Source organism: Lucilia cuprina, chromosome 4 (assembly GCF_022045245.1).
Source record: "Lucilia cuprina isolate Lc7/37 chromosome 4, ASM2204524v1, whole genome shotgun sequence".
Classification (NCBI taxonomy): Eukaryota; Metazoa; Arthropoda; class Insecta; order Diptera; family Calliphoridae; genus Lucilia; species Lucilia cuprina.
Window position 1 is genome coordinate 40,053,841 of NC_060952.1, and position 17,305 is coordinate 40,071,145.

The 17,305-nt window shown below is 31.5% G+C and overlaps 3 protein-coding genes across 3 annotated transcripts; all 3 read left to right on the forward strand.

Moving 5' to 3' along the window:
* Positions 1-420: 420 nt before the first annotated feature.
* LOC111683420 lies at positions 421-1,172 on the forward strand. The gene has a single exon (XM_023445489.2). The coding sequence runs from the start codon at positions 540-542 to the stop codon at positions 942-944; it is 405 nt and encodes a 134-aa protein (XP_023301257.2). The 5' UTR covers positions 421-539; the 3' UTR covers positions 945-1,172.
* Positions 1,173-11,748: 10,576 nt separating this feature from the next.
* LOC111683418 lies at positions 11,749-12,935 on the forward strand. The gene is made up of 3 exons (XM_023445487.2): positions 11,749-11,909; positions 11,977-12,465; positions 12,526-12,935. Exons 1-3 carry the CDS (start codon positions 11,856-11,858, stop codon positions 12,868-12,870), a joined length of 888 nt encoding a protein of 295 aa, XP_023301255.2. The 5' UTR covers positions 11,749-11,855; the 3' UTR covers positions 12,871-12,935.
* A 3,151-nt stretch (positions 12,936-16,086) lies between these two features.
* Positions 16,087-17,062, forward strand: LOC111683414. The gene is made up of 3 exons (XM_023445483.2): positions 16,087-16,203; positions 16,269-16,745; positions 16,805-17,062. Exons 1-3 carry the CDS (start codon positions 16,150-16,152, stop codon positions 16,988-16,990), a joined length of 717 nt encoding a protein of 238 aa, XP_023301251.2. The 5' UTR covers positions 16,087-16,149; the 3' UTR covers positions 16,991-17,062.
* Positions 17,063-17,305: the final 243 nt, after the last annotated feature.

Sequence of the window (17,305 nt, forward strand, 5' to 3'; positions counted from 1 at the left end):
GTTGAACATAAAAGGAAATTTTTCGTAACAAATATACATTCGAAGCAGTCGTCGTCTGTCTTAAAGCTTTTTAAAAATTCGGAAATGAATGTAGGTGGTAAACAGTGCCACTGTCAGTGTTATATTCAACAAGATTTGTTGATGCTGATTTTAAAAACGTCTGTAAATAGTAAACAAATTAAAACAATAACAAAAGAAAACAACAAATTATATATATAAAAAAATAACAACTCAAGGGGGCGCGTATATTAAAAATGATTTAATAACGTCATCGTTATATTTTCTATATTGTCTAAAACAAATTATTATTTTGATTTGTTTTTTGTTCAATTTTTTACAAAATAGAAAAAAAGTAGTTAAACCATTATTCCGGTTTAAGAAAATAAAATTTCATATTTTAATACTCGGAACACAGCTTACAAAATAACAGTCTAGTTTTGAAACGCAAACGAAACGGTTGAAAAATATCCAGTGAAATTGGAATAAATAAAAAGAAATCGTATAAAATTAAAAAAAAAATCAAAATAAAATATAATAAAATGCCTTTAAAAAAGAAAGACGATTATATACCCATTAAATGTGAGGGTTGGAATGGTAAATTTGTTTATCCACCCGGTTCTACAAATAATGTATCAAAAGTACGGCGTTACAATCAAAATATTACCGATACTCAAAATTTCTATGGTTATTGTAATGAACCTATAATTTTGCCCACTGAGTGGGATGGCACCTTCAAAAAAAGTGGTGAAGTTTTAATGCAACAGGAACGTAATCGTTCAGATGATTCCAAATACTTTCAATACAATACCGAACCCACCATTTTGCCTACTTCTTGGAATGGTGAATTCCAGACAGATCCCAACGATGTGCGCATATTACCCGAAAGGAATTTCTCCGATCCCCGTGATTATGCTGAAGCTAATCGTTTCAAGCGTGTTAATTAGATATTGACTGTAAGGCAAGCTAAAACTCAGCAAATTTTTAAGTTCATGAATAACATATATACGACATCTAATTTATATACTAATGGGAATATTGAAAATTTGTTTTTAATTAAAACATGTTTCTGTTTGTTACTTTTTTTGTTTAAATCATTAGTTTATTATTAGATTTTAACCTAACATGATGTAGTTTTTAAGACAAATTATTTATTTTTATTTTTTTTTAAATTATATAAAACGCAAAAAATATATAAAATTGTTAATACTACAACATAATGTAATAAAAGCAATATAAATTATAATTAAATTTGTTTATTTAAATTTACATAGGAGGAAATTGTTACTATTTTTTTGTATGGGTTAAGTGTGGGTTTAGTTTATAAACTTGTTCAGCTTGCTAATAAGTAAAGCAAATACTTTCTATTCACGCTACGGCAGGCAATGGTAGTAGTGATTGATTTAAATAATCTGTAATTCAGATTTCAGTAGACCTTAGGTGAAGGGTTCGATTCCCATCTAAGGCACTGGTTAAGGAACGCACAGCAGGCCCAATAGAGGCATAGTGTACTTATTCGGATTTAATATGTATACATCCTCATTTCAAACTAACTAAATAAATATATTTTATTTTTTCTTAAAATAATCTTTTTTCCCGAAATTTTTAGCAATATTCTACGATATTTTTGAAGAATTGTCAAGCAAGCAAGAACAATCTATAGTTTCAATCTTAATAATATCTATTTTGATTTTAACAAACATACGGACGGATGGACAGACAGACTCTTGGTGCTGTAGAATTTGTTGTCAAAATGATTCTCTATCTACCATCCGTGGTATTCACTCGAGATTCAACAAAGTATATATATTTCGGATTCCTGTGAAATTCTGACTAGATTTAGCTTAATAGTCATAACAATCGATCTAAAATTTCCCATAGTCCCACACAATATGGAGCCTATACAAAGGTCCAGGAAATGTAATTTTGCAGAGATGTATATAATATGAACTAAAATTATATTAACAACGTAGATCAGTCCACAATTGGTCTTAACTTTGATTTAAGGTTTACATCCGAAAATCACTTTATTGTACATAGGTTAGGTGAGGATGATAGGACGATGTATACGAAATACGAAAAAATACACATGGCCACTATCGGGTCTGTAGTTCGCTGCTTTGCATAAAAAAACTGTTTACTGAATGTATTATTTTTTAATGTTCAAAAACTCAGTTTCCTGGACGAAATCCTTAAATTATTTTCGCCGTTTCATAGTTCCATGAGGTCTTATGGGATTCTCTCAGGCATACTTTTCGTCAGGTTAATTACTTCGAGCTTCCTTTCCTTCAAAGCTATTACATTCGCCCTTTCATTGCTGACTGATTTCGAGGCTGGCCTGGTACTCATATGAATTAAAACTTACCTCAGTGAGATGATTCAGTTAAAGCTTACTTACAATTGAATACTGTCTCAGATTTAATTTTATCATATCGCTGTAATTCTGGCTGTCGGTAAATATATTAAGAACTGTGTCCATCCAATTTACACATTCCGTTATTGCTCGGACTGTGTCCATCCAATTTTCATATTCCGTTATTGCAGGCTTGTGTTATGATGGTATATTTCTGTTTCTGGGTCTTCAATCCGTGCAACGGATTCCTTTTGGTAATTGCTATAGTTTTCCGCTAGACCAAGACATTCTATCTGGGATCAGCGTTTTTAAAGTTTCCGACATATTCTTTGTCTCGTATGCTATCAGCCACGTCTAATGATTGTATGTATAAATCCACTTGTTAGCCTCTCCTTCCTCCAATATCGGTTCATCTATGTTATTCGATATACCGGCTGGAAAATGAAAGTCCATTAGGAGTTTCATTTTCTCCTCCATATTCTCCAGCCTCCTGCCCATATCATTGACCATAGATTCCGGTTGGACATGAGTTTTGGATAGGAATTTTTTATCTTCGATACGTCATATTTCGACACTAAAAAGTGTCGCGACATATACGGCTATTTAGTAAGGTACCGATCATTGAACAATTAGTTTTAGACTTATTCCGAAAATTAATAGGCTGTGGTCGTAGTATTTTGAATTTTATGTACTGATGATGGATGGTACGTGCGGATCGCACGGATCCGCAATAGAAAATGTTTGCATGTCTATTAATAAATATGTATCAATTTAAGAGTTCGTACATGATTATTTCTGAACCGTGCTTATTACTTATTGGACAAAATATATTGTATTAAGAATAACTATCAGAGTAAAATTATATATATTATATAGGTCGAAATGAAATTTTACTATAATTAACTTTGTTTATTAGAAATGTCATAAAATAATCCATGAAATAATAAAATATTATTAATAATGTTTAAAAGAAATTGAAATTTGCCAATTACCCACACAATGCATTTGTAGCTTAGTTTTGTTCAAGGAGACTCCGCTTTATTTTGTTGCACAATTTTATATTTGTGTACGTTTTTATTTATTTAATCTATATATATAAAATTCTAACGTTACTGACTGACTGACTGATTGACTGATTCATCATCGCACAGCCTAAACGGTTAAAGCTAAAGAGCTGAAGGACAGGGGGTTGGTCTCCCACCAAATAGATCCACTAAGGCGGGATTTTTGGAAATTCGAATGTTTAGGGGGTAAAAAAGGGTAAAAACGGGTAAAATCGGTAACCTCATATCTCCTAAACTAGAAAAGATACAAAAATAGTTTAAAGCTTATCGTTGTTCATTTAAAAAATAAGCGGACAGGTGTCTGGTACTTTTTTCAATTTCGGCCTCTTTAGGGAATAAACGGGTAAAAACTGTATTTTGGTACTTTTTTCGCACCCCATGTATCTTTTAAACCAGTGAACATTCAAACAATATTTTTGACTCCTTCATAACTTGACGAAAAAATAAAAATATAAATTTAGTACTTTTTGGTTATTCGGATGTTTAAGGGGTGAAAATTGTACCTATTTTTGGTACTTTTTTCATAAAACATTGATTTTGGTTTATTAACTTATACATATAAATACGTAATAACGGGCTCCCACTACGATGTTGCAACATTTTGGAATAGAATTTTTATTTCGTTAATGAAATTAAGCATCTAGAGCCCGGAGTAAATGAGAATCTATAAAAGGGGACTTTTTGGTACATTTTCGTTCTTCAAAAGGTACTTTTTGAATTTCCTATAATATTGAACCTAGAAACATGAAATTAAGTATGTAGAGGATGGATTAAGTGAGAACCTATAAAAGGGGACTTTTGGTACTTTTTCGTTCTTCAAAAGGTACTTTTTGGATTTTTGTATAATATTGAACCTAAAAACATGAAATTAAGCATGTAGAGCCCGGAGTAAATGAGAATATATAAAAGAAGACTTTTTGGTACTGTTTCGTTCTACAAAAGGTACTTTTTATGAGAATCTATAAAAGGGGACTTTTTGGTATTTTTTCGTTCTTCAACTTATACATATAAATACGTAATAACGGGCTCCCACTACGATGTTGCAACATTTTGGAATAGAATTTTTATTTCGTTAATGAAATTAAGCATCTAGAGCCCGGAGTAAATGAGAATCTATAAAAGGGGACTTTTTGGTACATTTTCGTTCTTCAAAAGGTACTTTTTGAATTTCCTATAATATTGAACCTAGAAACATGAAATTAAGTATGTAGAGGATGGATTAAGTGAGAACCTATAAAAGGGGACTTTTGGTACTTTTTCGTTCTTCAAAAGGTACTTTTTGGATTATTGTATAATATTGAACCTAGAAACATGAAATTAAGCATGTAGAGCCCGGAGTAAATGAGAATCTATAAAATGAGACTTTTTGGTACTGTTTCGTTCTACAAAAGGTACTTTTTGAGCTTTCTATAAAATTTAACCTAGAAACATGAAATTAAGCATGTAGAGCCCGGAGTAAATGAGAATCTATAAAAGGGGACTTTTTGGTACTTTTTCGTTCTTCAAAAGGTACTTTTTGAATTTCTATAATATTGAACTAGAAACATGAAATTAAGTTGTAGAGCCGGAGTAAATGAGAATCTATAAAGGGGACTTTTTGGTACTTTTTCGTTCTTCAAAAGTACTTTTTTAATTTCCTATAATATTGAACATAGAAACATGAAATTAAGTATGTAGAGGATGGATTAAGTGAGAACCTATAAAAGGGGACTTTTGGTGCTTTTTCGTTCTTCAAAAGGTACTTTTTGGTTTTTTGTATAATATTGAACCTAGAAACATGAAATTAAGCATGTAGAGCCCGGAGTAAATGAGAATCTATAAAAGGAGACTTTTTGGTACTGTTTCGTTCTACAAAAGGTACTTTTTGAGTTTTCTATAAAATTTAACCTAGAAACATGAAATTAACCATGTAGAGCCTGGAGTAAATGAAAATCTATAAAGAATACTTTTCGTTCATCAAAAGGTACTTTTTGAATTTTTTATAATATTGAACCTAGAAACATGAAATTAAGTATGTAGAGGATGGATTAAGTGAGAACATATAAAAGGGGACTTTTTGAAACCTTTTCGTTCTTCAAAAGGTACTTTTTGGATTTTTGTATAATATTGAACCTAGAAACGTGAAATTAAGCATCTAGAGCCCGGAGTAAATGAGAATCTATAAAAGGGGACTTTTTGGAACTTTTTCGTTCTTCAAAAGGTACTTTTTGAATTTCCTATAATATTGAACCTAGAAACATGAAATTAAGTATGTAGAGCCGGAGTAAATAAGAATCTATAAAAGGGGACTTTTTGGTACTTTTTCGTTCTTCAAAAGGTACTTTTTTAATTTCCTATAATATTGAACCTAAAAACATGAAATTAAGTATGTAGAGGATGGATTAAGTGAGAACCTATAAAAGGGGACTTTTGGTACTTTTTCGTTCTTCAAAAGGTACTTTTTGGATTTTTGTATAATATTGAACCTAGAAACATGAAATTAAGCATGTAGAGCCCAGAGTAAATGAGAATCTATAAAAGGAGACTTTTTGGTACTGTTTCGTTCTACAAAAGATACTTTTTGAGTTTTCTATAAAATTTAACCTAGAAACATGAAATTAAGTATATAGAGGATGGATTAAGTGAGAACCTATAAAAGGGGACTTTTGGTACTTTTTCGTTCTTCAAAAGGTACTTTTTGGATTTTTGTATAATATTGAACCTAGAAACATGAAATTAAGCATGTAGAGCCCGGAGTAAATGAGAATATATAAAAGGAGACTTTTTGGTACTGTTTCGTTCTGCAAAAGGTACTTTTTATGAGAATCTATAAAAGGGGACTTTTTGGTATTTTTTCGTTCTTCAAAAGGTACTTCTTGAATTTCCTATAATATTGAACCTAGAAACATGAAATTAAGTATGTAGAGGATGGATTAAGTGAGAACCTATAAAAGGGGACTTTTGGTACTTTTTCGTTCTTCAAATGGTACTTTTTGGATTTTTGTATAATATTGAACCTAGAAACATGAAATTAAGCATGTAGAGCCCGGAGTAAATGAGAATCTATAAAATGAGACTTTTTGGTACTGTTTCGTTCTACAAAAGGTACTTTTTGAGTTAAAGGTACTTTTTGAATTTTTTATAATATTGAACCTAGAAACATGAAATTAAGTATGTAGAGCCTGGATTAAGTGAGAACATATAAAAGGGGACTTTTTGAAACCTTTCAAAAGGTACTTTTTGGATTTTTGTATATTGAACCTAGAAACGTGAAATTAAGCATGTAAAGCCCGGATTAAGTGAGGACCTATAAAAGGGGACTTTTAGGTACTTTTCTGTTCTTTAAAAGGTACATTTTGAATTTTCTATAATATTGAACCTAGAAACATGAAATTAAGCGTTTAGAGCCTGGATTAAGTGAGAAACTATAAAAGGGCACTTTTTGGTACTTTTTCGGTCTTCAAAAGGTACTTTTTGTGTTTTTTATAATATTGATCCTAGAAACATGAAATTAAGCATGTAGAGCACGTAGAAAATGAGAATCTGTAAAAGCGGACTTTTTGGTACTTTTTCGTTCTTCAAAAGGTACTTCTTGAATTTCCTATAATATTGAACCTAGAAACATGAAATTAAGAATGTAGAGCCCGGAGTAAATGAGAATCTATAAAAGGGGACTTTTTGGTACTTTTCCGTTCTTTAAAAGGTACATTTTGAATTTTCTATAATATTGAACCTAGAAACATGAAATTAAGCGTTTAGAGCCTGGATTAAGTGAGAACCTATAAAGGGTACTTTTTCGTTCTTCAAAAGGTACTTTTTGTGTTTTTTATAATATTGATCCTAGAAACATGAAATTAAGCATGTGGAGCCCAGAGTTAATTAGAATCTTTAAAAGCAATCAGGGACTTGAGTAAATGAAAATTTAAACTGGAATATTTTCTGGTACTTTTTGAATTTTCTATAATATTGAACTTAGGAACATGAAATTAAATAAAATAGGTCCTTTGGTACTTTTTCGTACTTCACTGGTACTGGTACTTTTAGAGCTTTCTAAAATATTGAATATATAAACATAAAATTAAACACGCTGTATCCCAATTGAACGAAAATTGAAAAAGCATACTCTGGTCCTTTTTTGTTCTTTTACTAATACTTTTCGAATTTTCTATAATATTGAACCTAAAAACATTAAATTGGACATGTAGCTTCCTGATTGTATAGAAATCTTTATGCGATTTTTTTGGTTTCTGCTTGAAAATTAAACATGCGTCATCCTGATTTAATGAAAATATATAAAAAGGCACTGTCTGGTACATTTTCGTTCTTCAACTGTTTTTTCTAATTTTCTGTAATATTGAGACTAGAATCATAAAATCAAACTTAAAGAGTTCTCTAAAAGGGAAATTTTTGATATTGCAGATATATATACATTTACAATAATGATATTTATTTTATTCCATTACGATGAGGGTAGCGAAGCACACTGGGTATAGCTAGTAAATAATAAACGTTTAATTTGTAGTTTACCGTTATGGAAACTAAAAAAATGTGTCATACACAAGTGGGTGTATAAATCAAATACAACATTCTAACAATTAATATAGAAACTTAAAAAAATACAAATAACGCCAAAATGAGAAATAAATTTTAATTATGTGTAAATTAGAGAATATATATTTGTATTTTTTATTATACATAAATATGTTTTTATATTTGCACATACGAATAAACACTTTTTAAATTAAGTTTTTATTAACTATTTTATCTTTTTTGAATTTTTTTTATAAACAATAAAGTTTGGCACCTTTATTTGCTATCATATTTATACAAACGTTAAAAAGTACCATTTCACAGTGGGCCAGAATATAATTTTTTTTGGAAATAACTGTGGCATTTTTAAAAGGCTAGTATGGAGCTCAACGTGGGCACCTTTTAACCGATGACATGAAAAAGTACCATTTTACAGTGGGGCAGAATATACACTTTTTTGGAAATAGATCTGACATTTCTAAACGGCTAATATGGCGACAAGTTTTAACTCATGACATGGAAAAGAATCATTTCACAGAGGGTAGATCTTTAACATTTTTTGTTTCCTGTCAAAGATTTTAATATATTTTTCAATAATATCCGTTGTCAACGTATATATGGATAGTTCTCAAATTAACAAAAACATGTAAAAATACACGACGATATCAAAATCAACAAAAAATATTAATGTTTTACCAAACAGAATTTTGCGTTATTGAAATGACAACATTCGTTGTCGAAGTCACAACGTTGCATTGCCAAAATTATACAAAGCGTAATCGAAATGACAACAATTCGATGTCGAAGTCTCAACGTAGCATTGACAAAATGACACAAAGCGTAATCGAATTGACAACAATGCGTTCTTGCAATGACAATGATGTGCTGTCAAAATTACAACGGCTCACTTTTGATAACAGATTATATCAATTTCGGTAGTTTTCTACCGGTTTTCCCTCTGTGAAGTCATTTAAAATTTGCAATTTTAAAACTTTTTTATACTTTCGCCATATGTTTTATAATATTGGAAATGTTTTAGATCAGATTTTTTAATAACATCTGTTTAAAAATAACGGTAAATAATTTATTTTTTTTATTGCTGTTTATTCTTTTAATTATAAATCTTCAAAGTAACCACAGTTTGTTCCAAATTCTGTTTTAAAAAGTAAAATATTTTCGAATTAATGAAAAAAGTGCAAATTTTAAGCGAGCAAAAAAATGCAACATAATATAAAAATAGTTAAAGTTTATCATTTAATTATAATGAAAACATTCCTGAAGATGTTATACAATATGCGTTTTGTAATAGAAGCAGCTATCAACTGACAGCAAAACTGCAATCATTAAAGATCTAGAGGAAGAAAAATCCATGCGTGAATTTGGACACATCTTTGGTGTATATCGCGTTAAATCTCTATTTTCCTGGGGAAATAGTGTCGAAAGATAATCAGGTAATGGTAATTCTCGAAAAACTACATTGCGCCAAGACCGTCAGATGATTGCACTGGTTAAAAAAGATCCACGAAAGACCAGAGTAGACGGTGCTAATTTCGCAAAAGGCTAATATGCATGCGAGACGGCCTGCAAAGAAACCTCTCATCAAAACGGTTTTAGGATTGGTCAAATAAACAGTGGGCTAAAGTCTTGTGGAGCGATGAAAGCAAAATTAATTTATTTGGCTCCGATGGGATAAATTACGTTCGCAGACCTCATGGGAAAAGATATTCTCCTAGATATCAACTTCCAACCGTAAAACATGGTGGTGGATCAATAATTACTAAAATATTTATTTTACGTCATGTATTTGTGGATGCGTTTTCCCGTGATGGGGTAGGTTCCTTAATTAAAATCGAAGGAAAAAATGGAATCCAAGAAGTATTGTGAAATCCTTGGAGAAAACATGCTTCCTCATCTGCGGGATAAAAAGCCTCCTAGTAGCATATACCGAGGATACCGATCGAAAGCACTCAAGTCGCTTTAATCTGTTGCATTTTTATTGCTCCTATGAAATTCGCACTCTTTTTAATAAATAAGATAAAAATATATTATTAATTAAAAATATTTACATAATGTTATTGATCATAGATATATTTAACTGTAAGGATTTATAAACCTAATAAATATTTTGAATTGGCCACCATTATATTAAAATTTCCCCACTTTAAGATTGCATTTTTTGTGCTCGCTACTGTATATTGTTCTAAAGTGTATCTTTACGAAAAGCATTTTATTGTAAAAATTTCGTTCTTTTCCCGGATTGTTAGTTTTAGGACATTTCGAATTTGATACATTTTTTATTAAAATTTTAAATTTGGACTACAAAACTGGAATTTCATGACTTTCACGTTTCCATTTTTATACCCTACACCACTATAGTGGGTAGGGTATTATGCGTTTGTGCTGAAGTTTGTAACACCCAAAAATATTGGTCTTAGACCCACCTTAAAGTATACCAATCGGCTCAGAATCACTTTTTGAGCTATGTCCGTCCGTCTGTCTGTGTGTCCATGTAAACCTTGTGCGCACGCTACAGGTCGCAATTTTCAAGATAATTTGATGAAATTTGCACATACTCTTTTTTTGGTTCAAGGACAAACGCTATTGAAAATGGTTGAAATCGGTCCATTATTTCTCCTAGCCCCCATACAACCGTACCCCCCGAATCGGCCCTTTAGGCTCACAATTACGTTAAATGTTTTATAATGTCAACAAAAATCAGCAAACATAAGTTTTATAGAACAATAAATGACAATACTAATTTTTATAGTGATCGGGCCTCATTTGACCCTAGCCCCCATACAAACTCCCCTTCAGAAAATGACTTGAAGGTCAAAATTAACTTAAAATTACTAATAAAACGATCAAAATCTACATAAATGACTTTAAAGTAGACGTAAATTCATTTACCAAAATTTATATGGATAGGCCCATATTTACCCCTTCTCCCCTATGAGCGCTCTTGAAGAAAATCTCTTTTTTGTCAACAATAAGTAAAAAATTTCACAATAAAACAAATTAAATGCTTTATATTTAAAAAAAATTTACAAGTTTAACATACTGACTGGTGTAGGGTATCATATTGTCGGCAATGTCCAACTATAAATTCATACTTGTTATTCATAAAGTATTTTCGCAAACTCTAAAGGAATGTGTATCCTATGGGGAAACATTTTTTAAAATCCATTTTTTTCGTTAACGTTTTAAAAATGACCCACACTGAAATAACAGGAAGAAGTATATGTTTTAATAAAAAGCTCTAACATTAATGACTAACTAATTTATTAACTGATTCACTGACTGATTCATTACCGTACTGCCTAAATGGTTGAAGCTAGGTCATTGGTCTCACAACATATAGATCCACCAAGACGAGATTTTTGGAAATTAAAAAATATACAAAAACACTTCAAAGCTTCATTAAAAAATTGCATATTTAACTGTAGTTTATCTAAACCTAAAGTTTTACTAAAAACCGTACTATCCTCATTTTAAGTGATAAGACAGGTGAAATATTTTCCCATATATAAAAAACTTATATATCTTTAAGAAAAAACACAATAAAACCTTAATATTAAATAAATATGTTTATAACTAAATTTAAACAATTAAACACTTGCGAATTTATCAATGGGAAGTGAGAAGAAAAAAATTATGTAAACAGAAACAAATTATTAAATTTAATTCATATTTATGAAGCAATAAAATATTTTAAACTGATAAGACAACAAACCGACAATGGCATCGAAGTTAAAAAAAAGTACCCGAATTAGTTTAAAGAATTTTCACCAGAAAAATTATAAAAATAGATGTTTAAGATATTAAATGATAAGAAAAAGTTTCAAAACTGTGATATATAAAAAGCTGGAAAAATTAAGAATTATTTAGTGATTTTAAAACAATTGGCAAGAATAGTATTAAAACTGATTTTAAATATGTACCAAATAATTGGAGTATTAATACTGCTGGTGGCGGTGGCAATGGGTCAGGTAAGTTAAATGATAAAAAATAATCTCATAAAATTATATACATTTTCTAAATAATATTTCCCTTAAGGTTCAAAATGTGACCACCTTAAGCAGTAATACTCAACAATCAAGCTCAGTAGCTCGTACCGATGATTATATCAATCTCAATCGTCTGCAGTACGCCAAAACTTTACAGGAATACGAGAATCAAATGAATAAATTCAGACAACTTTATGCAGGACGTGTCGATGGTGTTGGCATACAAGAAGCTATGCTAATCGATAGTATAGTGCAAAATGAAGAGCGTTTAAATCCCCAAGAACTTTTAAGTGATTTCAGCAAGGACTGTGTTACCAAATATCGTTCTAAAATTCCCACGGTGGCATACACGAAATCATCTATTGCTAGTTGTGTAAATGCTGCCAATAATCAGGTCAATAGTTTATTAACTAATCCCACTAACACTAAGAATTCCTTGCAAAACTACTATACCAACTATTTCGAAAAGGAGATCACGAATTGTGGCAAAAAGTTCGATAATAAAACTGCGAATTATACCATTTGTGTTACCAGTGTGGTGAGTATTTGAATAGTTTTCTTTTGGCAATTTAATGTTTATGAATTCCCTTATTTTTAGACCACCACTACTAATAGCTACACGATCAGCAATCAAAAGACCTTTGCTACACAAATGGACTCAGCCGAGTGTTCATCGAATGCCAATATTAAAAAAGCATTAGATTGCAGTTTTCTAGTTATAAATCGCACAATTACCCTAATCGCTGAGGCTAATACTTTGATCAATAAGTGTCTGCTGGGTCAAGATGATTGCAGGCAATGTAATCAAGGTTATACTTGTCCCGATGTGTTTTACTTGCGTTATTCCGAAGTAGATTATAAAAATGAAACCATGCGCAATCCTTTCTATGGTAGGGAATACTTGAAGGATTGTTTAATGTTGGAAATAAATCAGAAAGCTTAAATTATTTTATTCTATTTTAATAAAGTTTAAATGAAAGCCTATAATATAGGGGCTACTTAGCAAAATTTATTGTTTGTTTTTTCTCAACAACTTTACAAAACAAGTCGAATATTATCATCAGATTTTATACGACCTAACGTTTTATTCTTCTCGACCCTATTAAATATATACCGTTTAAAATTTTATAACAAATTCAAATTTGCGGAAAACTTATGACTTAGGTTCAACAATATCTTTTGAAGCTCACGAAAACATTGCTTTCAACATCCAAAATTTGTTGGACAGTTCGGAAGTAGTGATTTCGAGTGAGTGACGTTGAGGACTTTTTTATGCATGTCCAAAATGCTGTTTGAACGCAGCTATGAGATTTCGATATAGGTACTAGAAGTCAAAAGTAAACACCGGTCAAACAGCCAATTCAACACAAAGCAAAATATTCATGGAACTTGAGAACGAAATGCGATCGAAATATGCAATCATATAATATTCCTTCATACCAACCAATATTTCATCAATATTAGTTGAAAACTTAATATTTATTGATGAAATATTGGTTGGTATGAAGGAATATTATCTGATAGCTTATTCCGATCGCATTTCGTAATGTTCCCAAAGTATCACTTCACCTGTCCTATTGTTTAGATCTTACTATTTGTCGGGCATGTCGTGCGCTTCATTTCATGCAAAATGTTTGCTTGCAAAAACAAAAGCCGTATTCATTGAATGTATTATCGCCCAATATTCAGAAGCACAGAATTGATGAATAATGTAATTCCAATATTTGGATCTAATTTCGGCAAATGCCTGACAATGTCAAAAAAGTAGTACAGAGTTTCACTATTCTCTTTACATGCTGAACATTCGTCTGAATCCGCATGTACAAATTTTGTATAGCTGTGCCCGTAATCCTGTATGTCCACCCAGAATACAGACCATCATAATAACATCAGGGTTTCTTCATTTTTAAAAGGGCTTTTCGTTTGTGGTTCTAGCCACAGTTTCATTTTGATATCCCTTTTGTATCACATCGATATATTGGTTATATACCCACAAAAGTATATATATTCTAGGTCCTAGCCATGTCTGTTGAAATCACGATAGAGACCACACGGGAATAGCTAGACAGGAATGTCGAGAGTTTTAACGTGAGCACCTGCCTTGACGGCGTTATCTTACGGTGGTCTTTTTTATCCACTTGGTAGACTTGAGAACGGTCTACCATCGCCCCTTTGCTCTTCAATGAAGAACGCAGGTGCAATTTTTGTACATTGGATCTGACCGGTCCATGCACAAGTACTTTGCTGGAGTACTCGAGCTATCTAATCTCTTGACCATTGGATTCGGCAACAGCACCTAGACACGTAACCGTTAGACCGCAGTACGATCCATCAATAAGCCGTGGACATTGTTCTAACTCACAGGGACACACTGTGGTAATTCTGATATGAACAGAGTAAACTCTAAACATATCTGGATAAGGAAGAAAAATTCAATTTTATATCCCGCCGAACCTCACATTCATCCAGTACCATATACATTTAATACCAACTCATTACCAACGGTTAGTCCCACAGTCATTCAACTGTGGGGTATCTGTTGTTTTCGGCAACATCACCGAACTTATCCCGCAATATTGGCTATTATAATGCTTTCAGTCTTTTAACCACCACTTACTCTCCCCGCGAATTTGGGTTTAAACCACAGCCACCACGTGGATCCCGAAGGAACCTCAACCCACTGACCAGCGAGGACATAGTCCTGCGGACAACAGGCCACCCGTAGTACCAGATTATGCGGTGCACTGGTCTGACCTCTGGCAATCTATACAAGGACTAAGCCAAACAGTAGACTGTAACCAATTTTTCAACCCGGTCAGATTGGAGGTATTGGCCACCTCTTTATATCCCGGGCTTGCAATAACACCAAGGCGGAGGTCTCGCCAAGCTAACATGCCCCCGGGGAGAGAAATAGCTAGGCGGTTGAAATGTTGCACAAGTATTCTCTATTGACAAGGTTTGTTTGGTATTAAAAATTTATAATATCGGTCCACGTTTTCAAAACGTGCCAAATCTATTGGCTTATAAATAACCATACCCCAGATATAAGGTCCCTTCTGAAAATGACTATACAAGGTTCCCCTCAGAAAAGAGTTTTAAATAAGGGTATAGCGATAAAATTTGAAATAAATAAGTTCTATCTATGTACACAAATTTATCAGTATTCTAAATTCATTCTGTTATTACTTAGATGATATAGTTGTTATTAGGTAAACGATGGTAGAGCTATCTGAGTAGCAACGGATTCTTATGGATATTTGCTCTAATGTTCCGCTTGACTAAGGCATCAGTGTTTCAACGTTTCCTACATTGGCATGCATATAACTGCTTTTGCCATTTTGTCTGAAGTTATAGTGAATATTGGGCTATAATGGTTCCTAGTTTCAGAAAACGTTAATAATTTGCCATATATATGTATCAAAATGAAATTCAATATGGACAAGGTTGTCTTTTCCATCATTAGGGAGAGCTACCTTATCGACTATGTACCGCTCAAAGTACTTTGCTCAAGTACTCGAGCTATCTAATCTTTGGTCATTGCTTACCTTCCGAGATGCAAAACTATTATTTCCGTTTACAACCACGCCTCTTGTACATCGAAACACGAATTCATCAAATATCAACTCACAGAGAACAAACCTGGTAGAAACAGAGTTATTCCGAAACATACCTGAACAAGAAAGGAAATTCAATAGTATCACTTGTATAAGATACCTTTCACCATTTAACCCAGTATACTTCTCCTTCAATCGATACACCCATATAAAATAACATCAGACACATTAAAAATTATTGTTACATGGGAAACATGAGTCATTTCCCAATAATTTATATACAAATGTATCAATTTATCTACATATATAAGATGCTGAAAAGTTTACACCACGCAACTAACAAAAATGTTTTTACCAACATGACATTCAAGTCTATAGTTCTGTTAATAAGTTTAGTTACTTTTAACTCACGTATAAGAAAAACATGTTACTTACTTGGTGTGAAACTTTCACCATAAACATAAACAATCAATCAGTTTTATTGATAAGCTAAAATACAAAGGAATCGTTGAAAAGATAAATAATTATTTTGGATAATTAAATTAATTTTGTTCCAATTAAAAGATAAGATTTTAAATGTTTTATGTATAAATATGAGAAAAATTTAAGAACTAACTTTATAGACTTCATGACCATAGGAATGTATAGTATTAAAACTCAATTAAGAAATGTTTAAATTATTTGCCGTAATATTGATATTTATAGTCCTAACAAAGGGTCAGGTGAGTTATTTGTTAAATTTATAAGAATAACTATTACAACTATAATTTGAATATAAACCTTAAAGATGGAAAATGAAACCACTTATTATAAAAGCAGATCAGTGGCTAACATTGATGATTATATCAATCAAAACCGTCAAAAATATGCCAACATGTTGCAAGATTATAATAATCGATTAAAGACTTTTCATGACGTTTATCAAGCACGTTTAGATGGAATATATATACAGCAGGAAATGCTAACAGATAGTATGCTGCAAAACGAAGAACATTTAAATACGTTGGAAAATTCAAATGACTCTACCAAAGAATGTGTCACCAAGTATCGTTCTACCATACCTACAGTTGCAGACACTAAAACATCTATTTTAAGTTGTATAAATTACGCCAAAAATCAGCATAGTAATTTATTAAATGATCCTGAAAATACCAAAATTTATTTAATAGGTTATTATTACGGTTATTTTGATAAGCGACTTAGAGATTGTTCTGAGATTTTCGACAATACATCGGTTAATTACAATGATTGTGTTACAAGTGTGGTGAGTATTTGAAAGATTTTTGCATTTTCAATATTATACTATTTTATTTTCTATTAAAGGTTAACGATTCCAACATTTTTACTACCAGTAATCAAAATAATTTTGCAACACAAATAGATGCAGCCGTTCATTCATCAATTGTTATAATTAAAGCAGCTTTTGATTGTAGTTTTCAGATAGAAAAGCGTACAATTTCATTAATTGTTGACGTCAATAATTTGATTAATAAATGTCAATTGGAATAAAAGAGATTGTAGATAATACACGAAAGGAAGTTTTACCTATATTTTTCATTTCCCAAATCTTTTTGTTTTTTTTGACATCAAATGTGACATTGTTTGATCAGTAGAAGTGTTTTTAAATATTTTTTTGAAAAATGTTGTTTTTAAAACTTTGAAGTCCTTTAAAGAGGACACAGGATCACGGAATGAAAAACTAAAAACGCATTTATTCTCCATTAAATTTATAGTTTCAGACGGTTTATATCTAACGGATTTTTTCTCTTTTTGTTGGTCGGTGTTATATAAGTCGATTCTTTGGTTACCACAAATTTACTTGTG